Source organism: Girardinichthys multiradiatus, chromosome 3, assembly GCF_021462225.1.
Source record: "Girardinichthys multiradiatus isolate DD_20200921_A chromosome 3, DD_fGirMul_XY1, whole genome shotgun sequence".
Lineage (NCBI taxonomy): Eukaryota > Metazoa > Chordata > Actinopteri > Cyprinodontiformes > Goodeidae > Girardinichthys > Girardinichthys multiradiatus.
The window spans coordinates 6,998,241-7,023,491 of record NC_061796.1 but is presented as its reverse complement, the minus strand read 5'-3'; the positions used below and the strand labels follow the sequence as shown (position 1 = coordinate 7,023,491).

Genomic DNA, 25,251 nt, shown 5'->3' with positions numbered 1-25,251 from the left:
CTTGCATTAAAACATTTTTTTATAATTTACTGACTTCGGTAAGCTTTATACAAATGCCTCACTTTTCCGGTTTTTATTAACCATGCATACTGCATGTGACATAAAACCCTCGCTGAGAAGATTCTAGTTTGGATTGTTCCGCTGCTTACATCTCCTCAGCCACCCTATTATGTAAATCTGCACAGATTCAGAAGTAAGACTTTGCTCTCACAAAGGTTCTGTAAGAGAATCTGGGGACAAATGCAACCAGCAAACAGCTCCTTTTGAACTGCCAATACAAATCATGCAACTAAGGTCCTCTGTAAGCATTTTAAAACACCTATGATTTTATTATATTTTGCTTTGACAGAGCTAGGGTTTGCTGTGATATTTTAAAGGGAACATTGATCAAAGTTCACAAGGGTTTCTGAAAGAATTTCTATGTTTTTCTTTATGTGTTGTTTTACTCTTTTCTGTCTATACTCTAAGTAAGAAAAATGAGGAAACCAACAAAGATGAAGTGTCAGACTTAAAGAAACTACAAAGAGCAGATGAACAGTATCTGGAGGTAACGTTCTTTAATTAATAGAAAACAATCCTGCAATGAACTGGTACAGGACCTGAGGGATGCATTTCAGCTAGTCTTCTACTGTAAGCCAGGTTTTCAGCTATGGCTCGTTGAAAAACAGCATGTTGATGGCAAATTCTTATTGTTTGTTGGTCGGTTCTGTTATCAGTGGCAATTTTGCACAACAGGAGTGGGGACAATTCTGTCTCTTCAAGTTTACAAGGAAATGGTTTTGAATTTTGTGTTATTAAAATATCTATTTTTTTGTAGATATTGTTGTTTCCCAAATTCACCAAGTTGTGCAATTGTTTTGCAACTGTTTTGCTCCAGCTTCTGTTTTACTTCTGCACCGGATTAATGATGTGGATTGCGTTAAAGTACACAAATGCAATCGCCCCCATTAAGTCCAACATTAAAGAGCAGTTTGCACCAGTTTTACTGTCAGCTTGCAGTTCTTCAACCACAAACACAACAGATGCATGATCATCAAAGAAATGAAGAAAGGTTCATTTGATTCTTAATTTAATTAACAGAGATCTTTAACAAAATATCAGTATAGCTAAGTTGTACAGTAATCAAAAGTTTGGATTCTGCCTTTTAAAAAGCAACTCGATTTTAGAAGAAATTCATACAGTTAGAAATAATTTTTTGTTAGTACAGCTACACAGAAGGTGATTTATTTTCCCCTTTCTTCTTCTGCAACAGAATTACCACAAATATTATATAAATTCACTTTAAAAGGTTGAAAGGCAATCTGGCTTGTTAGGAGCAATACATAAAGGAATAAAGAGTGAATGAAGACTTTCATATATTATTATATATCCATAGGATTCGACTCCCAGAGTTTTTCTGCGACTATAAGGAAATTTTGGAAAATGTCTGTCCAAATTTGAATGGGAAGCAGGGGACTACAACACAGTTCTCCCCACAGACGGCCAAAAAGCACCCAAATCCAGCCTGGGATTACATCCTCCTCCTCACTTTCTCCCTCCTGTTTCATAACTTGCCTCTATAGATGTTTCTTTAAAAATCTCACAATTTGTGTTCCCTCTCTTTTACTTCATGGCTTCCTTCCCTGTCCACCTCTTCGTTCTTTGCCTGCTTTTATTTTTGACAGAACATCTCTAAGCCCTTTTTTTGTGTCTTCCCACCTCTCCGACACTCAGTTCCCGAGAGAGATGACAGAGAAGGAGGGGGGGATAATAGCAGAAAAACTGCTAGGGAATGACAGTACTTTGAAAGAAAAGCAAAGACCACCAGGGACGAGGTGATTAGTTGACTTCACTGCAGAGATCAGACAGGAAGAATGGTTGAAATCACACAAAATGAATCAAATTAGATTACTTTGTGCAGGATAATGACTGTTTTCTTTTTATTTAAACATTTTGACGTGTCTTTCGGGTTTTGTTTAACTCCAAAAAAACCACATATTCTAGTTAAAATATAAAAAATGAAGCAAAATGTATTATGAGCACTTGTTTTTATATTCAATGAGCACAGTTTACTAGCACTCTCTGATATAACTACTCGGTCGATTAGATTTTAAATGAGTCAATCAGTTCCCCAAATGCTACTCGGGAGTTCTGCTCAGGTGTTGTTTAGTAGAGGTTCCAGCGGGAATATGAAAGCAGTCGTCATGCATGCAATCCCCTTTAGTATCCCACAATAAAATCTTGATCAATGTTTTGGAAGAATGCAGGTGTTCCTCAGGGAAATAAAAACCTATGCCTGCGGTGTGAGTCTAGTGTAATAGTCCTCATCATTTTCCTTCATAAAAGCAAGACACAATCCATCAAAACACACAGTCAGCACAGATAGGGTAAAAAATACAAAAGAGGTATGTATTGATTTTTTGAGTGGAGTGTGTTTTGGCCTAGAGGGACCATTTAATGAGTCTACAAGCAGAGTTCCAGAGGGACACACCATGTATTCGAAACAAAAGATGCTTTCTCGTCTCCATGGATGCCACAGGCTGTGGGTGACAGAGAAGGTGATCTCTCCGGGGTGCAAGCTAAACTCCCAGCCACAATTGTTTTCAGAGATCCTGGGTCCTTCATTGTGTTGCCTGAATAAAACTGCTGGATGCCATTGCTGCAGGGGTGGGGTTGAATAAGCTTTGTTCAAAGAAGGAAACTATTCTGTACTGATGGGTCGACCAATGACTAGACACCCATTGTTTACCTGGAGCAAAAATTCTTCCAAGAAATCTTAAAAGTTTTTATATCCTGAACAAAAACATAAGCGCAACAAAACAACAGTCAGTATCAGGTGTGACCACCATTTGCCTCATGCAGTGCAACTCATGTTCTTCACATAGTTGATCAAGTTGTTGACTGTGGCCTGTGGTCCACTCCTCTTTAATGGCTGTTTGAAGTGCAGGATATTGGCAGGAACTGGAACACCTGTCGAAAACACAGATCCCGGGTGATATGTCCGCTGAGTATGCTGGCCATGTAAGAAATGGGATGTTTTCAGCTTCCAGGAATCGTGTACAGATCCTTGCAACATTGGGCTGTGCATGATCATGCTGCAACTTAAGGTGGTGGGCCTCAGGATCTCATCACAGTATCTCTGTGCATTCAAAATGCCATCAATAAAATGCACCTATGTTTGTTATCAATAACATATTCCTGCTAGTACCATAACCCCACCTCCACCATGGGCCACACGATTCGTAACACTGACATCAGCAAACCGCTAACCTACACAACGTCATACACGCTGTCTGACATCTTCCCTGTACAGTGAAAACGAAGATTCATCTGTGAAGAGAACAACTCTCAAAAGTGCCCAAAGCAATCGAATGTGAGCATTTGCCCACTCAAGTCAGTTACAACGATGAAGGAGTCAGGTTGAGCCCCTGATGAGGACGACGAGCTTGCAGATAGGCATCCCTGAGATGGTTTCTGACACTTTGTGCAGAAATTCTTTGGTTATGCAAATTGATTGTTGCAGCAGCTGTCCGGCTGGCTGGTGTCAGACAATCTTGCACGCCTCTTTAAAACTTTCGACATCTGTGGCATTGTGCTGTGTAATACAACCGCACATTCTAGAATGGCCTTTTATTGTGGCCCAAAAACTGCTCAACTGCTTGTTCTTTCAGAGATGTCTGCGTGAATTCCTATCATAAAGAAACTTGAAAATGAAAATGATTGATGATAAATCTAAAACTGCCAGGGGTGTGAGTAATTTATTTATTACATCAGGTCACAATTTTGGGTTGGATTACAAACCAAGTGTAAAAAACGAAACACTAGTGGTAGGACAAGATTAAAAAATTATTTTCTATAATTATAGATTTCATAATTAATTAATCTCAATAAATCACGCCTTTACCAATAGCAATATTTATGACAATAAGCAACGTTTTAATTATTGAATCAATAACTTACGTAAACAACTTGTATCATGATGTACATCAATTTTACCTTCATTAGTGGAAGCTAGAATGTTGTGGTCATGTTTTCATGCAGTGGTTCTTCTAACCATAAAGAACCAGATAAACGTCTTGCTGCAAGTAAATCAGCGGCTTTAAACTTCATAGTCTCTTCAATTCAATTTCAATTCAGTTTTATTTATATAGGGCCAATTCAGAGACATGTTGTCTCAAGGCATTTCACAAACTTGAATGAATCGAATCATACAGATTTCAAGTCAGGTACATACATACCAATTAATCCTAACTACCAAACTATGCAGTCAGATTCACTTATTTATTTTAATTGGTTAAAAAGCTTTTCTATCTAAGGAAATTCAGCAGATTGCATCGAGTCAGTGACTTGCAGCATTCACTCCTCCTGGAAGAGCATGTAGAGACAGTGGACAGTCACTGGCGTTGACTTTGCAGCAATCCCTCATACTGAGCATGCATGTAGCGACAGTGGAGAGGAAAAACTTTAACAAGAAGAAACCTCCAGCAAAACCAGGCTCAGTGTGAGCGGCCATCTGCCACGACCAACTCTTTTAAACTATGTAACTATGTTTTGGAAAAAGATCAATATTTCTATATGTTACAGAACTGGTTCTGACTTGTAGTTTTATATTTATTCATATGTACCTTGCCCTGCAGAACTCTTCTTGAAAAATGATGCTGCTACTCTGTCCTACCGTACCTGACAATACTCTGGTTCTGGTTGTATTTTAATCTTCATATTTAGGAAGGAACCCTTGATATTTTTGGATCTTTTCATTTTTGAATATTTTTCCTTGCCGCATCTCTACTGACTGCACATGAAACTTTCTGGACTAAACGCATGCTGCCATGGCGACACTGACAGGGTGTGCTTGCATGTTTGACTGTTTGTCCTCTCACCTTGTCATGGTGTCTCTTGTCACCAAAGATACTCTCTGCCTTTAGGTTTGAAAAGTTCAGGTTCAGCAGTAATAATTCATAAATTATTAGCTATAAGGTTTACTGTCAAAAACCCTATTCAACTTTAGAAACAGTGGTGTAATTCAGGGTTGTTTAATAATATAACACCACCATAAAACAATGCTGCTCTCAGAACTTTATGCTACTATTTGATAGATAGCACTCTCCACGATCAAACATTTGGACATATGACATTTACTCAGTAAAGGTTACTTTAAGTAACATATGTATAACATTTGACCGCCTAAAATGGAGGTTGTGTGTGTGTGTCTTTCTGTTTTAGTAAATAAACCTAAATTAAAGTGGAAAAGTCCCAGTCATCAAATAAACACATCCGTTCATAAAATAATGCATCAGTGCTATTCCACACATTATTTATTTGCAATACAGGAGGAGATGGGCAGTCTGGTGATCAGGACAGAAACGCTGATTTACAGACGGAGCATGGTTTGCTGGCATGACTTCCAACTCTATCGTCACATCTCATCTTACAAGGATGCTGTATTGATTTTAAGGACAAATAGTTACGTTCATGAGCTCAAACCCCCTTTACATAGCAATGTTGTGAAGAATTTTCTATTTAGTAGAGAGTAAATATGTGTTGCAGAAATTTAAAGACAATAAGTTTGTGGATTTTCCTAATGTGTATATAAAGTAACAAATATTTAAATTCAGAGGTCAGACAAAAAAATCATAAGAGTTCGTGTTGATTCCCATTAATCAGTCATTTATTTTCCATACATGCTTTACTCTGCTCAGGGATGAAAAGTGTGTGCACAGATTGATGGTTTATGATAGAATGTGACTGACAGTTTTAGTAAAACTCGTTTTGTGATTTACAAAAGTCTGCCAAGCAATTATTTGGTAAACCAAGTCATTACAGATTCAGACCTAACTTTCTTAGCTTACTTTCATCAGAATCTAACAATCAATCATAAGGAAACTACTGAACCTACAGGTACCTACCTGATAATGTTAATATGATTCATCTTTCCACCTCTCACCACTACAGCTTGTTTTAATATTTAGCATCTTGTGGCTGCAAATAGCTTAAAGAAATGTCAGCAGGTCCCAACAAGTGACCTCCAAATGTCAATCCAATAGAGTACATGTTCTATATTCTTATCACCTAAAAGATCAAATGATCACAGCTGAGCTAAGCTTGGGAACAACAGTGAGATTAATGTTATGTGTGTTCCTACTGGGAAAAGAAATCCTTAATGACCCTATTGCTCTTCCATTGCACCACATTTTTATAAAGGGGGGTAAATACCAACATAGCTAGTGGGGAGGAAGACAATTCTTAACAGATTAGAGCTAAAAGGTTCCAAGAAGGGTTTTTTGTTTTGCTTTTTCCACAGTTTTCATCATTCTTTACCTTCTCAGACTGTCCCTTCCAGTTTTTACAGCAATTTGTCTGCAGCAGACAGAGACTCAGTAGGAGGAGGCAGAGACGTTTAACCTCATCAAGCCATCACATTAGAGGTCTTCTTTTGGTCTAAATGAGGAAGATATATTCATCTAAACATGAGTGGTGTGTCCTTCAGATGCCTTTGATGATTAATTTCAGTGGCTTCAGCTAATGTTTCTTCATCAGCTAGTAGTTCTAACCTCTACAAAAACTTTGCTGAAATCAGTTTTTTCCCAATTTTGCGTGGCCAGGACTGAAGCATTGATTATTATGAAATGCTCTTGGCATTGATTTTCTACCCAAACATGACCTTTTGAGTGAGTCATTAGCACTAACATTTCCAATCAAGGTCAAACATGTCTCCTAAGAGGTTCTTGGGACAGAGCTAGGACATGTCTAAGACGTAATACTTTCTTGCTATCAAAGATGCATCTGTAAACCCCTCAGAAAGCAAACAAACAAATGGAAGTTGCTTGAAATCTGAGATGATGTATGAAGTAGATGTAATTTCCAAAGGTCTATAAGATGTGTATCTACTTACAACAACTGACATGTGTCAAGACTGTATATAAATCAGCAGAAGGAGAGCAGATAGGCTTTTGCAGTGATTTACCCATTAAATAGGAGGGCCAGAATGTCATGAGATGAGTGGTGTCACAGCTACCCAATGAGAATGCTCAAGGTTTTTTGGCATACTAACCCTACTCCAGGACTTAGTTTATGGATGCCTGTTGCCCTAGATGCTATGTTGTCATTTCAGATTGCAATGCACCTTCCAGTTGTTTTAACATGTTGCATACTGCAGAAGCAGCACAGCTGTAAGGTCTGCCATTTTTCCTCCTATACAGGTTAAAACTATATTGTTTAGTTTACCGTATTGTGGTTTTGTTTGTGTAAAAATAATCTTGCACAATTTCTTCTTGTGTCCCTTCTTCTTTAGGCGACCTTAGCATCAGGCTAACAATAAAACATGACTTTAAAAATCAGGTAAGGCATCTCATGTAAGGTCACCAAGTATTCACATTTTTTGCAACTCATTGCACTTTGGCTGCTATATGCAAAGTGTCCTGAAACTGATGCCAGCTAAAAGGATATCAAAAAGCAGTAGAAACAAACAAATCCTTGTTCTATAAGCATCAGAAGCCATCCTTAGGCCAGTAGCACATAGAGATCAGTATTTTCTGCCCTTTGCATGGACTCCCTGGTGGGAAAAGGCACACTCACCTCCAAATAGTCCATATAGTTGTTGGGAGATTATTGAAAGCCCAATTTGAGAGGAAGGATAAGGAGGAGGAGGAAATGAAAAAAGCATGAGCAGTGGCTCATAGATTATTTACTATAATTATACAATAACTGCAACCTATTGTGTAAAAAAAACATTTCCGAGCCTGGAAGTGATCAACTCAAAATGATTAGTAAAAACTCGATTTTGTACAAAATGGCATGCACAGCGGTATACAGCACTCTATTAATAAAAACAAAAACTGGTGGTGTTTTTTTCTGGCACAGTAAGGCTAAAACTGATGCTGGAGTCGCAGAAACCCCCTATTTTTATAGGGAAATTAGCAAATTATTGAGAAACACCCCAGTGCAAATATTTTACTTGTGGTGGTATACGTGAATGGGATAGGCAAGAAAGCTGCAGGGAAAAGAGGCCATGCATGTCTTCACACTGATTTTCCATATCTGAGACCACCCAAAGATGTTTGTGTGGTTGTGGACGTCATGGAGACCATAGAGATGTCTTAATCTGGTGTATCTGGGTTTAAGAAGAAAACAAGTGTCTCATAACAGAAACCACTTAGTGTTTATTATTTGGTTCTTATGTCCACATAAGAACCAAATAACAGCAATATGTCAAATTCAGAGCCTCAGAAAGAACTAACAAATTAGTGGGTTACTTCAAAATTATGAAAATGTTTTACCAAAAGCAACAGATTAGAAATTAGTCTATACAGCATAATATAATATATGCATATCATAAGGAAAAAGATTACATCAAAAAGTATGTTTTAATTTGTCTCTGACTCCTGCTTATCAGGGTAAAGACATGAAAGATTAAGTTAATCTTCTATGTACTGTAAATATGCATCGTTTGTTTGCTTGGATGGAATAATAGTGTTGATAGTTGTCCTGAGACATAAAATACATCAACCTCTGATTTTAAATAGAGACTCTGATACGGCTTTCTCTGAGTCAAAGTGTGACTAAACAAACGGTAAGATGGTCTAGTGTGGTTAGTGTTGCAGGGGGAGAAGGATCCCTTCCCAGTAGGTGTAACACTGTACAGGTCACCAGTGTTTTACAGGGAACATAAGTACACTTTCTACTTGTATCAACATATTACATTTTTAAGCTTCTGTGTACCTGCAATTCTCTGGCCCGTGTTTTTGTGTTTGGTTTTATTTTGCAGCACTTATATAAAGCGTTTTATAAAGTGCTGTGGTATGGTAACATAGCCTCTCTCTTTTTCATATGTTAGGTTTTGTTAAATCTGCTATATTAGTTGCTTGTTGTGAGATTTCAGAAAAACCTGTTGTGCTTATTAATATAGTTTTAAAATAGCATGTCATATTTTCCATAATACTCATGAGCAACACAGTTGCACTTCTTCTTTTGTCACACACAGTAGAGGAAGTCTGGCAGCCAGTATACTGTATATCACAAGCACATTTGGCATGCAGGCTAGAGACTTAAGGCATTAACATCTAACCTTCCTGTGAGTGGGAGACTTTCTGTACCCTCTGAGCCTCCGACAAAGAGCTAAGTTGTTTTATAATGTCAGTGGGAGAACAGACTGTAACAGTGCCCTTTTCACCTCATATTCCTGTTTAAAGCCATAGCCCTCGGCAGTCTTCATTTGGTTGATGTGCTGGAGAAGGTCTGCCACCCGGACGGCGGGGTGAAGCTGTCCCGTGTGGTAGGGGGAGCCTTTACGTCCGCACTGATGCCTCGGTGAGCCTCCTAGCAGGCTACTGGCCTCATTTACTGAACTACGTGCGTCACCTGAACCACAAAAAGGCACAATGGCAGCTTTAACAAAGAATTTGGACCTCTAATATTCACAGAATAGGTGGGTTCCTGTAAAATATCTTGTAACAATTGAATGTTAATTTGGAATGAATAACTAACTTTATTTATGTTTGTAGGGACACTTTAAACACACATATAAGATATATCCATAAGGCTCCGTACTGAAAATGTCAGATATAAAGAATCAATTCATTTAAAATTGAGCAATCTTAAGTGTCTTACTTCTTGTTCCGCACGTATGTGAATCCATGAAGGAAAGAGCCATTCTTTCATCCTCCTGCAGGGTGCTCTGGTCTGTGAAACTGCGCTCCAAGGAGCCCATATGGCTCTTATCCTGTCTGTAGGTAATGGGAGTCTTGTTTACCGGTTTTCTGGTTAGAAAAGACGGTGAAGGAAAAGTTACCATACAGGAAACACAGGGTTTTAATAACAGAAGAAAACAGAACAAAGGAAACGTATTTTATAAGAAGTGGTTTTTTTAGGTACCGCATACCTTCATGCTGTACCTAAAAAAAAATGCTAAAACAAAGAAGCAGAAAGGGATATATGACAGATACACAAAGATCTTAGAAAAATGTGAACTTCTTTACATTTGGTGACCCTAAAACCACAAACTTTAAGTTATTATTCTTCATTTATGTGACAGAGCAACACAAATTGGTGCCTAAATGTGAAGTGGAAGGAAATTATACAAGTATTCAGCCCTCCTCTGTCAATTTTCTGTAAAACTACCTTTCACTGCAGTTGCATATTCAAGTCTTTTGGGGTATGCCTCTGCCAGCGATGCACATCTGGAGATAGATTTTTTTTAAACATTCCTCTTTGCAAAAGAGCAAAAGCACGGTCAGAGAGGATGGAGAGCGTCTCTGAACAGAAGTTTTCTAGTCTTGTCACAGATTCTCAACTGAATTTGCTTTGATCTAAACCAATTTATTGTAGCTCCACTGTACGTTTAGGGTCTTCCTGTTGAAAGGACCCAGTCTCACATGTTGTGTAGCCTCTAAAAGGGTTTCTTTCCTGTCTATACTTTCGTTTAGCTCCATCCATCTTCACACCAACCAGCTTTCTGTCTCTGCCAAAGGAAAGGATCCCCACAGCATGATGATGCCAACATTATTTCTCACCATGTGGATGTTGTGTTTAGGGTCATGTCATACAGTTTTGCATGTGGGCCAAAATGTTAAATTTGATCAATTTTAGTCTGAGAAGAGCCCCTTCTTCCACATGTTTGCTGTGTCTCCTACAGGGTTTGGACAATAAAACTGAAACACCTGGTTTTAGACCACAATAATTTATTAGTATGGTGTAGGGCCTCCTTTTGCGGCCAATACAGCGTCAATTCGTCTTGGGAATGACATATACCAGTGGTCAGAGGGATTTTAAGCCATTCTTCTTGCAGGATAGTGGCCAGGTCACTACGTGATACTGGTGGAGGAAAACGTTTCCTGACTCGCTCCTCCAAAACACCCCAAAGTGGCTCAATAATATTTAGATCTGGTGACTGTGCAGGCCATGGGAGATGATCAACTTCACTTTCATGTTCATCAAACCAATCTATCACCAGTCTTGCTGTGTGTATTGGTGCATTGTCATCCTGATACACGGCACCGCCTTCAGGATACAATGTTTGAACCATTGGATGCACATGGTCCTCAAGAATGGTTCGGTAGTCCTTGGCAGTGACGCACCCATCTAGCACAAGTATTGGGCCAAGGGAATGCCATGATATGGCAGCCCAAACCATCACTGATCCACCCCCATGCTTCACTCTGGGCATGCAACAGTCTGGGTGGTACACTTCTTTGGGGCTTCTCCACACCGTAACTCTCCTGGATGTGGGGAAAACAGTAAAGGTGGACTCATCAGAGAACAATACATGTTTCACATTGTCCACAGCCCAAGATTTGCGCTCCTTGCACCATTGAAACCGACATTTGGCATTGGCATGAGTGACCAAAAGTTTGGCTATAGCAGCCCGGCCGTGTATATTGACCCTGTGGAGCTTCCGACGGACAGTTCTGGTGGAAACAGGAGAGTTGAGGTGCACATTTAATTCTGCCGTGATTTGGGCAGCCGTGGTTTTATGTTTTTTGGATACAATCCGGGTTAGCACCCGAACATCCCTTTCAGACAGCTTCCTCTTGCGTCCACAGTTAATCCTGTTGGATGTGGTTCGTCCTTCTTGGTGGTATGCTGACATTACCCTGGATACCGTGGCTCTTGATAAATCACAAAGACTTGCTGTCTTGGTCACAGATGCGTCAGCAAGACGTGCATCAACAATTTGTCCTCTTTTGAACTCTGGTATGTCACCCATAATGTTGTGTGCATTTCAATATTTTGAGCAAAACTGTGCTCTTACCCTGCTAATTGAACCTTCACACTCTGCTCTTACTGGTGCAATGTGCAATCAATGAAGACTGGCTACCAGGCTGGTCCAATTTAGCCTTGAAACCTCGTACTCGTACTTGTCGTCTTCCGCTTTATCCGGGACCGGGTCTCAGGGGCAGCAGACTCAGCAGAGACGCCCAGACGTCCCTCTCCTCAGACACCTCCTCCAATTTAGCCATGAAACCTCCCACACTAAAATGACAGGTGTTTCAGTTTCATTGTCCAACCCCTGTACATACCTTGTGGCAAACTGCTTTCATAATATTTTTACACCTGAGCTGTGGATCTCTACAGCTTCTCCTGAGTCTCCCCAGTGCTCCAGAATGCTAAACATCTGAGATCTTCACAGAACCGCAGTATTTATAATAGGGCTGCAGATAACAATTATTTTAGTAATCTAGTATTCCATTGATTATTCTGATGATTAATTGAGTTGGGGTGGATGTCCACCACTTCAGGAGATGTTTCTGCTCAGGTGTTGCAGCATCAAGGACGTGCTATTAAGAATGCTAATTCAGTTTTGCAGCACACCCATTGAGCTTGCACAGCACTGAGTTTAAAGTGATCCCACACTTTTGACACTGTCAATTTCTTTGCGCTTCTTTTTGACCCTCATATTCTTCCTCCATAGCTGATAACCAAACTCGGCATCGATGAATCAAGAGCTTAGGCGTTCATTAGAGATAGTCAAAGTGTTGTGCAACCCAAAACCCAAATAATCCCCCGCCCAAAACACAGTGTTAAACAGAGTTTAACGAACCCTTGAGGTATATAATTTGCCTCAAGGAAGTTTAGTTTACATTACACACAGGTCAAATCTGTTTACTTAGATTACTTTCATTTGCTGCCATCTGAAAACCAAAGCTGCATTAGATTTTATTCATGGATATCATAGAAAACTTATATTTAGATTTTTATTTGTAACAAGTTATGTAAACACTTTGCCCTCCACTTTACACTTTCCCCCACAAAAAAAGACAAAAGTACATTGCTATTTGTTTTATAATGAGACAAAAATTAAAGAAAAAAAATGTTCAAAGGGGTATTCAAAGCACTGTATTTTAAATAAAGACATACTGTGTTGAATTTCCCCTTCATCTGATGACTGACAAGCAGGAGCTCAAGCGTGTAAATGATGAATCACCAAATGAGAGGTGGAGACACTTACGGATAATAAGAGTAGTGGTCCCTTCTGGCAAGAGCGCAGCAAAGGGAGGGAAGTGGGGGAAAAAGTCAAGAGAAAGAAGATATGTAGGATGAAAGCAATGCCAGCTGAGGGCAGAATGCATTGATTACAGAGAAAATAAAGAGTCCAGCTGTGCAGGTGCCCATATGACACATGCAAGTAGATCAAGCAGCTGCTGGCAGATCAAACACACAGTGAGGCAAACTTTCAGTCGACTCGTTTTCTGGCCGCTACACCTCGAGGACCAGGGCATGTGGCTTCCTGTTACAGCAAATCTGGCAACCAATTCTCCGGGACAAAAGAAAACTTTAGAGGCTCAGGAGCCAGTTTGCAGCATGGCAGTGACTTCAATTATCAGCTTTCTTCAATGTTACCCAACACGCTTTGTTAGCATTTTGAATAGTGAATGCGGAGCATTGCCTATACTTTCTATTTACATTTTTTCTATCAGGCACTTTGACTTAGAAAAGACTAAAGGTGCAGGTATGTAAGTGGAAGAGTTCAAATTATTTACTTGTGGGATCATTGGCTAATCTCTGAAGGGACACCTTTCCTCTCCCTATTGCTATCTCATTTAAGGGTCAGGCCTCTGCTCAGTGTGCGTAATTAAGTGGTTAATTGAATTGCATCTGCCTTTAATTAAATACTTCACACTCAGATAGGCTCGGCACATGTGAGCTGTTTTCTCCCTCTGGGGTAGGAAAACAACACAGCATTGCTTGTTGGTCCTGCCTTTTTCTTAGAAGGTATGACCTTTATAAAAGTTCAGCAGCGGCATAAAAGGTGGTCACTGAGCTGTTTAAAAACAAAATGAAAAGATGTGGCAGATGTGGCATGATTGAGCAAAATGAGGCATGTTCTTTTGTACAGAACAAGTCATTTATGAATCATTTACCCTTTCTTAATGATGATGATGACAGCGCCGAGCAGGAGGATCAAGACCACCAGGCCTCCAGCGCACACGCCGAGGATCAGCCCCATTTCTTCAGAGTGCTGAGACACCTCCATAGCTTTCCGGTGGTCCTTGCATGCGGCTAAAAACAAGAACATAAAAAAAAATAATAACAACAAGAAAGCATAAAGTACGATTTAAAGGAAATACCTTTATAGAGGTGGTCATGTATGTACACATTGTTCTGTTTTTGTACTTTTTAATTTAATATTTTCTGTTCTGTTGTTCTATCAAACAAAACATATTTCCTAAAAATCCAAAATGGTCTCTTAATCTTAGTGATCCCCAAAAATTCTGTGATGATATTTTCTGATAAAAAGTGTTTTTTTTAAATAGTTGACAAAAAAGTGAAATTCCTTCAGTATAGCGGAAAACACAATAAATGTAGAATGTACATAGAGAGATACACAATTGTGAAAACGTTTTAAACCACACCTAAATCTTACTTTTTTTATGCTGTATCTAAGGAGCCAGACTTTCTGCATTTTGTTAAAGCAGAAAGCAGCAGTTGTTCAGTAGAGTTTGGCTGCTTTTTGGCTTATTTTCTGTCATTATGACAACATATTTTGGCCCCTAAACAAAAAATCAACCAGTGTAAAAAAAAAATTGGTATTACTTTTGGACAATTAGGTCATCTGCATTTGGCTCACAAAGAATACTAATGACAACTTTATTCGCATACAGGTCTATCTCAATAAATACGAACACTTGTTAGCACAGGGAGGCGGTCTGAAAAAGGTGGTCATTAGCTGGTCTAAAAAAGACCAGGTGGATGGTCGCAATGACTTTAAAATATGATAAAACATGGTGGACCATTATTATTAGAGGACCTGGTTGCCCAAATCATCACTGATTGTAGACAGTGATGAACATAAACAACTTGGATTCTGTGCCTCTCCACTCTCCAACTCTGGTACCTTGATTTCTAAATGAAATTAAAAATGTTCTTTCTTTTAAAGACTGAATTTAAACCACTGAGAAGAAGACCACTGTTTCTTCTTCTTAGCCCTGGTAAGACACCTCTGATATAATCTCTGGTTTAGGAGAGTTTTATTACAAGGAATATGACGGTTGAAGCTTATGTCCTGTATACACTGAGCATTGTGGTTATTGTCCACCTATTGTTATTCTCCCCAAACTCTTGAATGACCTTTGCTTCACAGTTCTGTTTAGGCTGCTGGGAACACTGTTGCTTGGGCTACTTTTTATACCACACTCCTTCCAACAGACAGACTCTTTAGCAGTTCCCTTTTCTGGTTTACCCTCCTTGTGAAATGCGTCAATGACTGTAGGATGAACAACTGACACTTAGAAGTCTTCCTCAAGCTTGCGTAGGGCCCAATTTGGCCATAACAAAATAATTCGGTACAAATAATCCACATAGTAGTGTTGTGATACATGCAATGAAACGTTTAGATACAAAATGAAATAAATGTATTGTTTCCAGTCAGAATAATCTACCCAGGCCTGCAGCATAATCTCAAGGAGCCCTGGTGTCTGTTAGCCAATGGAAAGGTCATTATCATCATAGCAGGTTATTCATTTCTCTACTGTAAATCTTCATACTTATGTAAATGGGGCTGAGCAGTGGGGCTGTCTTTGTCTTGTTAGAGGGGCCCAGTGATCTATTTTTTTCTCTTCCCAACTGCCAGCCTTTCCTCCAGGCTTTGACAGCCCTGAAACCAGCCCTTATGATCCCATTGGAACAGCTCAAACTATCTGGAGAGCAGCAGAAAGTCACAGCACGCCTGGGGATAAAGCTCTATCTCACAGTCTGCTAAGGGGGGAAAAAAATCTGATCTAGGGCAGGGACAATGAAAATAAAGCCATGTTTTAGCCCAACTATCAGCAGCCATGGGCACTGCTTTTGAACCCTCATCCCAAATAAAGATGAAAGTAGTACAATATAATTTCATTACTTGTCAGGGTTTTTAATACTTGATGAGCGTCTGGCTTAGTGGAGTGTAGAAAATGAGTCACTGGTCTCATTTTAGAATATCTTTGTGTTGCAACGTTGGTCTAGATGTTTCTGTGTCCCCTTTATGGACAAAGCATTTAACAGGTGTTCTTCATATGCACCGATATGCACCCAATGTTAGAAAGCGTATTGGGAGACAGCATGTATTTTTTTAGTCTCATCCAAAGAAGGCTCCTGTAAATAACAATACTAAAGATTCAGCCAGTCAGACGCTGATCCATTTTTTTTTTTTGAAACTCACGGTAACAAACTCAGCCCTTTGTTTATTCCATATTGTCTCTCCATTTAAAATAACCCCGATAAAGGGATATACCAGTTAAACATGTAGATGAGGAGCTGAGGAAAATCAGTTTCAGTTCCTCAATGTTTTGGACAGATAAGGCTGTTTTGTTATATTTAGCCTCGTAATTTCTATTAAGCCCAACAGGAGCATGAAATAGATTTCTGCATGAATCCAAGCACCTGCCTGCTGCCCCGTGGTGGAAATTGGCACTTAGAGGAGAAATGGAAGTCTATTGTTGTGTTGTGCCTGCCAGAGAATCCTTAATTAAACTGTCACCTGGAAGTTGAAATGTAATCTCCAGCTCTGTTATCCAAGCCAGAATCATTTGCCTCCACTTTACTGGTGATGGGCTGCTTGATAATAATGGCTCAGGACCTGATGATGCAGAGGGTATGTTAATGGTCGAGGAATCATTGAGAGCAACTATAGGAAAAAAGAAAAAAGAAAACTCCAGGAACACCTTGAAACTGCAAATCTTCTTTTTTTCCTGATTGCATCACTTTGAATGAATTTGTAATGTAATGTTGGCATTGTCTTTACTAAATATGGAGTTTGTTCTGAACCCTTTAGCCACAGATTTCTAAAGGGTAATGCATCCCAATTTTAAATGAAGTAGAGAAATGGTTTCCCACCCCTAAAAACAAAATTTCTCATAGTTGCACTTGCAAATACACGCAAAGTTCTTTTTTTTTTTCAAGTGACAAACAGTATCTTCAATGGCCTAATAATGGCCATTGAATAATGGCCACCAGTTTAAAGTCTTTCAATATATTGCCTTTGATATCCCTGCAAATCACTGTTAAATGGCAGAAAAAACAGCAAGGGTAAAAAATGTCTCAACTTATAAATATTTAAGCATCAAAACAATCCTAGCTTTAATGAAAACAAATATTTTCTTTTGATGCTGTTTATGGGATTTTTGTTCTGTTTAAAACAAAACAAAAACACATATAACCCTGGCTAGCTTAAAGTATCCGGATTTATCACCCTAGTGAGAAATACATGTACAACATATAGTTACTTTAGTGATATTACTTGAGATCAACTTTAAGTATGCTTGAAGGTCAGTATACTGTGCCTTGCAAATTTATTCATACCTTTTGACCTAAATCACATTATTTCTCATTACAATCACAAACTTCAATATATTTTATTTTGATTTTATGGAATAGATTAACACAAAGCGGTGCATGATCGTAAAGTGGAAGGAAACCGAAACATGCTTTTCAAAATGTTTTTGTTGTAAGAATAACTGACTGCAAAGTGTGGCATGCATTTGTATTCAGTCCTCTTTATTCTGATATCAAGAAAGTCCACTTCAACAATCTTCCTTAAGAATCCGCGTTCATCTATGTGATTTAATGCCATTATTAAAACAGCTATTCTATAAAGGCTTTACATGCAGGGTTAGAGGTTCATTAGATGACTTGGATATGATGGAAAAAATTTTATTTCAGTCTTTAGAGACTTGAGACTTGACTTGGACTTGGCCTTTAAAAATGGAAAACTTGACTTGGAGAAAGCTGGTGCTCTGACTTAAATTTATTTTTCTGGTTTACATGCATAATACTATATGTGGCAGATAACAAACTGAACCCACCATCCCCATGGTGAAACAATGCCACAAGAAAACCTCTTAAAAGCAAAAAATAATACATGCAGATGTCTATTTTCAAACAAGGAATCAGTGGGAACTGATAAGTTTTTTAGAGTGTCCCATATTTCAGTGGAATATGTTTTAAACACTACCTAACAAAAAAGGGCAAGTGATTAGGCAAGGGGTGGGTGCCAGGGGAAGGAGCATCTTGCTTATAGGTTACTTTCTCCTCTGTTTCCTCTCTTTTTGTGACATTTTAAATATCTTACCATCTGCACCATTGTTTTTGGTTCTTTTTGTGCATTTTGTGTCAAAAGGCACGAGGCCAGCACAGCGTTCAGCTTTTTGCTGTAAGAAAGCATAATTAATGAATGCCTGACTGGGTAGTGTGAGGCAGATGGAGTGAGAGCTGAGCTTTGCCTTTTGGGTTTATGCTTGAGGAGGGCCTCATCTCTTGTTATACAGCCAGAAAAAGAGTCCTTCACCAAGAAAAAGAGACAACCCTCTAAATCAATTGACTTACAAGGCTCCGCTTACTGTTGCAGCACTGATAACTATAAATACATGACTTTTATTCGCCATGATATGACAGCGTACTGTGGCACAGAGACTCTCCTGCCATCAGAACTTACAGTCAATTTCTCTGCCCTTTTCATGTCTCTTTGAATCAAAACGCAGAGGTGCAAAGGAAGAGGAGGGGAGGGGGCAGCACTTTCTTATACTGATAGGCCAAGGTAACTCCATCTGGAAATTTTGATCTGGAGAACCCTTTTGGATGCCACTGAGGTCAGAGCTCTCAGATGTAGCTATCTGGTGGGCTGCTGACGAGAAAAAAGAGACTGGTTTGATGTGGTGTATCCCAGTGTCTGCCCCCAAACAAGCAGGATGAAAGCCTGACCTCTAATCCCTCCCTGCGTGTTGCCCTTTTCTCTGGGGCCCACTGCTGAACAACAAGAAACCATCAGAGTAAATTTGTCCGGATCTAAACCTTTATACTTAAGAAAAGGGTAAACAATGGTGTAGCGCACACAGAGTACACTGCATCTTCATGGTTAGTCCATGGCTTATTACGGCTTATAAATTGCTAAACTACACAGTCTTGTTAAAGGTTTTGATACAAATAATTATATTCAAGGTTACAGTGTTTGCAGAATGAGAGAAAACTGATCTGAATTACCTTTTCGAGCGATGCGTATGCAGTTAATTCTGGATTCCTGAAATACAAAGAAAACACAGCCATCAGAGGGGAGGCATCTCAGAGCATTTCACACCAAAATACATGATAAAAGAAAATACCACGACATGAACCAAAGTGCTGAAGAACAGTATGTCACCCTGAAAGTATAAAAATAAATAAAAGAAAATTAATGTATGCGAATATATGTTTCATCCAAAGGTTAGTAAACATATTAAATGATTACATTTGTCAAAAACCCTTTAAATGACAGCAGAGATCCCAAAGTAAAAAGTTCAAAATAAAAGTAACATTTTCAATACAATATTAGAGGAAAATATCTAGAAGCTGAGAGCTGTGGCGAAGTGTGTAAAGAAGATTAGTTTTTTTTTTTGCTGAAGGAGAAAAGATGGGACCTGAAAGAAAGAGAGCGTAATTAAAAGGAGGGTTTCAGACCAATGCCCCACAATGAAAACGAATTAATTTTATTCAGATTTCAGCTGATGACATCTCAGCGTTATGAAAAAGACCTTTGTCAAATAACCCTAATGAGATCCAGGACTGTAATCCAATTCCATCCTGCCCCCCCATGGAGGAGATTTATTATCAAATTAAAATTTACAGATGCCAATTTAGGCACTATGGGGCAATTATGCAAATTCTTGCCTGTTCAGAAATGAGCAAAAAAACACTTTTCCTAAATTCCGGTTAAACTGTAATATTAAATTGCAATTCCACTTTGAAATAATGGACAATTCAAACATGCTTTTAATTCGGGGGTTTAATCTGGAAATTCACAGCCACATACTACATGCTGTGACATCCCATTTTTATTAAGGCCTCTAAAATTATCAGTTTGAACTATTATTTTTCTGGTCTGGAATGACCAAACAACGAACAACTTTAATAGGCTTTAAAAACAACAATTAGTAGCACAAGCTTAATATTTCTTATGGATATTCTCTTATCCACAAAAAAATGTTCATGTTAGCCTGTGTTATCTGTTATAAAACAAACTGTCCACATGGACAAAGAAATTGCCTAGATGAGTCAGGTTGAGTCAAGCTTAAGGACAATGCTTTGGTGCCATGGGTGCTTTGTATAAAATGGATGGGATAATAAAAAAGGAGGAAAAAAGTTAAAATTAAGCGAAGATGATACAACCTTGGAAAAAAATACTGCACAGATGAATTACTAAATGCCCAAAATTGCATTCTGCGCCATAATGAGTGCATGCAAATTACTCCAAATGGCTCTACTACAAATTAAATATGACCACCATTAGACTTCGGTCTCAATGATTCAAGACCCCAAAGCGACTTGGATGCACAGATAGAGAATGCAGACGCCACACAGCTGCGCACTGTTTACAGAAGTAATAATGGATGCCAGCGTCTCTGTGTTGTTAAGTTGATATTATATTATAACCACATCATAACAAGACAAAAAAAGGTAAGAAAAAAGACAGCACAGCTATTAACAATAATATTTTGTGGAGCAGTGACTGCTGCGTCTGTAGAGAAGTCTGTGTGGATCCGTAGTCAGAGCCAGGACAATGACATAAAAGTCGGATAAAATGTGATATGACCATTCTGACCGCGGATGCTTTGAAAACTACAGGATACGTGTCCAATTTAGTACCACATAGTGGCGCAGTTTAAATTTCTTTGGGACGGGAAAGATCGGAATTGGGTCGTTCTGACTGCCATGAAAGTCGGATATGGGTCGTATTTGCCTGCCGTGGGAATCCTGAGTTGTTCCACCGTTCTTGTTTTTATTTTATTTTTTTAAACAATGTAGGAACACATTAAAGGAATGTTTCCATGTGGTCAAGGTTGATACACCATATTTGCAAAAACTCCCTTTCCATCAACCCCTAAGTATTTCAGTAACATTTGGATCAGCAGAACATACACAATGTTCCAAAAGAGGAGGGCTATTTCCCTGGATGAACTCTTTTGTCTGATGAGCGCTGTGAACTGCACTATTTGTTTAAAAACATTTTTTAATAAATTACCTATGCTACGGTTATAATCGACCAGCGGAAAATCCAAACACTTCACAATCTTAAGGTTTTGATTAAGGATTCAAGGATTTTTATTGTCGTACCAGCTCACATTTACATGTTAAGGTACGAAATTCGGAAAACCAAGTATAATGTACAAAGCTAAATCTAACAATAAATAGCAATCAGTAAAAATGTATGCAGCGAAGAGCAAAAAAAATTGTGATGCTAAAATAACTTTGCAAAGTACTAAATATCGCACCTTTGTTGGGTGAGGGGTTTAGTGCGGGTCATTGTGTAGTGAGAGGGTCTACCGAGTTTGGCTCGAGTTCAGCATTCTGACAGCTTCAGGGTAGAAGCTGTTTCTGTGCCTGGTGGTCTTGATCTGACTGCTCCTCAGCCGCCTGCCTGAGGGGAGGGGATGAAATAGTCTGTGTGCGGGAAGGGTGGAGTCCTTCATGATGCGGAGAGCCCTGCATCGTGACGTGTAGAGGTCTAAGGTGGTGGGAAGACCGCTCCCAACAGTCCTCTCTACAGCCTTTACCATCCTTTGCAGAGCCTTCTTCTCAGCAGCAGTGCAGCTGCCATGCCATACAGTGATTAGTTGTATGTTTGATTAGTTTAAAACCTTGTAACAAAATTAGCAGCTCAGTAAAGGCTATCTTTAGGAAAGCACTGCTAATAACTAATGTTAAAATGCTGACAGTGACATTCTAAAAATGCCTAAAGATAAAAAGCTTCAATCAATAACTATCAGATTTCTCATGAACCCTTTTTAAGATGAGCTTTAATACCCACCAAAAACAAACCTAAAGAAACATGGATATTATCTGACTTTCCGCCTGATGTAGCGAAATAGTTTAACGTTGCTTAGTATCTTAAAACCTCCTTAATTGCAGACACACAATGACGGTGCTGAGATATGTTCCTATAGTTGCCAATCTTAGGATGTGTTTATCTGTATTTATCTGCTATTTCATGTCCACTGCTGTAAAAAATGCTTATTTAGTAATAAACCATGCTTTAGTTTAACACCAATCTTAAAGTGGAACAAACTTGTTGTGTTTACTTTCCAAAGCGAGGGTGTGCTTTAAAATCAAACAAAATTAAACCAGGGTCAGGGTCCAGAGTTAGCATTTCCAGTTGTTATTTTTAATTGGCTATGCTTCTGCAGCATATTTCAATGTTTCTTAATTTCTACAGATTAATAAGCCAGTTTAATTAATAGTCATGAACCTTAGGGCAACTCTGAACTGCTGAGTTTGAGCTTTCAGCGCTTAACTTCATAAAACAATTTTTGTTGGAAAAAAACCCAAATTGATTCATCTTATTCTGCCTCCAAAGCAGTGGTGATCAGTCATTCAGTTATTACAGGCTTTGGCGAATTAGACACATACATTGTCAGCTATACACTGCAGTAAATAAATAAGCTATTGTGATGGATAGAGGCAAATTCTGTAAAATGGGCGCCTAAATCAATGCGCAAGAGCTCAGCAGAAGAGTAAACTGCCAAGGTCCAGACTGTCAAACATACATCACATGTCTCTGTGTGCAGTGCCAGTCATGCCAGAGGGGCTGCTGATTCCTGGCAGCTCTAAATACAAAACACAAATGCCAGTGCACAACACAGGGCTCCACAACACACGGTTTATATATGTGTGGGTCTGTGGGTAGAGCTGGGAGATAAAAGTTTAAATGTTACAGATTCCAGTGCTGTGACCTACAAAGCAACAGTCTGTTATTTTTTTTTTTATTGTTGCGATCGATCAATTGCAGCAATTACACAGGCTCGACGGTTACTTCGAGAAAATAGCAGGGGTAAAATGCCAAAGATTCTGGGTCAAATCCATCCAAGAAAAGTACTTAGAAGACTACTAGTCTTTAAGGGGATTCGTTGCAGTGTTTGCCCTCCACAAAGATAAACAAAAAACTAAATACACAAATACTGATTTAATGAGGAGTGCAATTAAGGGGCCAGACAATTCAGCTTGCATTTTAATGAAGAGGTCAGGGTGCAAAGACGTGGAGTGATTATCAAATCTGACAGGTCAAAGCAACTCTAGTACACAAAACGCTTAATATGGAACAGACTTTAGATGGTTCATGCATTACTTTTATGATGTTTCATGTTAACCCGAGGCAGATTGGAAACTAAGGATCCAATCTCTTGTTACTGCATAAAGAACGACTTACAGTAGCGATTGTTTGTATAACTTGGTGCTTTAAATTCTGAAGAAGCGTAAAGCTGTAAGGAATTCTAGACAGGAAGATATATTTCTATGGAGCTCTGATGGCCATCCATTCAAGCTGCTGCTTAACCTAAACAAGGAGGGAGATGTCAGGAGATAACACAACGATCGACCTATAGCAGTAAAGCTGCTCTGTTTATCCTTATAAACATTTGCATTTCAAATTAAGGGCAAGGGTATACCTTCATTACTGGAAATACACACAAAATTGGTAGTTTTCAGTCTTTCACTGTTTGTTTCTTAATAATAAATGCACTAATTACTTGTATAGGTTTAAAATGTCATCACAAATTCATGTTTTCTGTGTTTTAAAATAATCATAAAAAGTCATTTAACTGCAGAGCTGTGTAACAGAGAACTCTCTTTCTGTAAAAATTATATACAGGAGTCTTAATTAATAATTTAACACAACTGACAGATAAACAAGCTTTTCTTCTTAAATATTTGGTTGGATAAAGCTTGAATCTATTTTAAATGGATTTTGTAAATAAATATCAATATCTTGTGTAATAGTGCTTTTGGCAAATAATCTGTCAATAAAAAAATGAAGAATATAGGAGATTCCTATTAGTTTAGTTTATGTTGTATGAATACTTGTGTCCAACTCTGACCTGGAGGGTTTTAATAGCATTACTAGATTTTCAATAGATGCAGTGAGAGACATTTCTGAAACCTCAAGTTGTTTTTCAGGAAGTCTACATTTAAAAAAAATAAAAATAAAATTAACATTTATTTCACTGTTTCACTGTTTTTTTCAGGTAGAGAAATTAATATATTTACAATTTTGTTATTGGTGGTAAAAATTGGAATAGGCTTAAATCTATATTGAAAATTTTTTAGTTGCATTCAAAAAAAATGTCTTTAATCTTATCAGTTACTAAAACTATGTTATATAGGAACATCTAATTATAAATATCTCAAAATGCATATTGGTCCATGTTGATGTGAAGGGAATTCAAAACTGGAATAAAATTAGTTTTGCCTGAATTATTGTGAGGACAATGCTAAGATGTGAAAGGCCTGCAGAGTTTAATTACAGCTGGAGGATCAGCAGAATGATCCAAAACAATACCAAACATTTAGCAGTTGCAGAAACATTCCCGCTCCAAACAGACTCCATGAGCCAAACATCACCATCTGTTTTTAATAGACTGCTTCAGAAACACTTGGATGTGACCGCTGTGAGATGACACTGTGAGGTGAAAAATTATGGCTCTCAAATGTTAATAACACTATTAACAGAGAAAAGTACCATGATGTATGATTGCCTGGTTTGTGAATAGTCTAATTACCAGTTTTACGGGCCCCTTGAATCTGTTATAATACTTTTCCACAAAATTTTCCTTTTTGTTTGGGGGGGGGGGCAAGAGTAAAATAAATTTTACCTTTATTGCTGAACATGTCAACACCTTGTGTGTGTGTGTGTGTGTGCATGTTGTTTCTGTCAAGCAGCAGCAAGAAAATTGTACTTTGCAGCATTTGAAAGACTGGAGACAATGTTGACTGTATGATTTGGCACCATTGGTCAAGAATGCTGGCTCCCTGCCAAGACAAACAAAACATAATCCCATCCACTGGTAAAGCCAGGCGTCCCCTATCTAATCCCATGCTTAGCAGGCTAGTTTTGTGAAGTGCTCACACTGCACTCCCATCCATGTGCTTCTCTACTGAGTTGGAAAAAGATAATACTGGTGGGGAAGAGCCACCCAGCCCTGTTTGTAGGACTTTAAATCCCAGACTAGGCAGAAAAAAATAAAAAATAAAAAGGAATAAAATCACTAAACCAGCAACTGACAAGACTCAAATAGTCAAACAGACGCAAGTAAAAACTTCTCAGATGGCTGAGTTACTTATAGCAAGGTTTTTTTAACTACAGCCTTGGCCAAATATTTTTGGCAGTGACACATGTGCTGCTTTGTAAATTCTACAGATTTAGTTTATAGGGTGACAGTTTATATTGTTTTTAGACTTAAGTGTAGAATGAGGAGATGAAACTTAAATAATTGTAAAAAGATTTATTAGCCTAAATGAAACACCTTAAAAAGAAAAACCTGTTTTCCTGTATTTAGACAC

At 38.5% G+C, this 25,251-nt stretch overlaps 1 protein-coding gene across 3 annotated transcripts in view; it reads right to left on the bottom strand.

Moving 5' to 3' along the window:
- ptprub (protein tyrosine phosphatase receptor type Ub) overlaps nt 1-25,251 on the bottom strand; it is a 310,515-nt gene that overhangs the window by 46,941 nt on the left and 238,323 nt on the right. For 2 of the 3 annotated variants that reach the window (XM_047360605.1, XM_047360606.1), the window contains exons 13-17: nt 18,928-18,964; nt 13,836-13,974; nt 12,923-12,946; nt 9,586-9,734; nt 9,149-9,336 (exon numbers count right to left, since the gene is read on the bottom strand). In XM_047360605.1, the coding sequence (XP_047216561.1) occupies nt 9,149-9,336; nt 9,586-9,734; nt 12,923-12,946; nt 13,836-13,974; nt 18,928-18,964 (537 nt within the window). The remainder of the gene's footprint in view (nt 1-9,148; nt 9,337-9,585; nt 9,735-12,922; nt 12,947-13,835; nt 13,975-18,927; nt 18,965-25,251) is intronic. The other variant, XM_047360607.1, reaches the window with a different exon arrangement.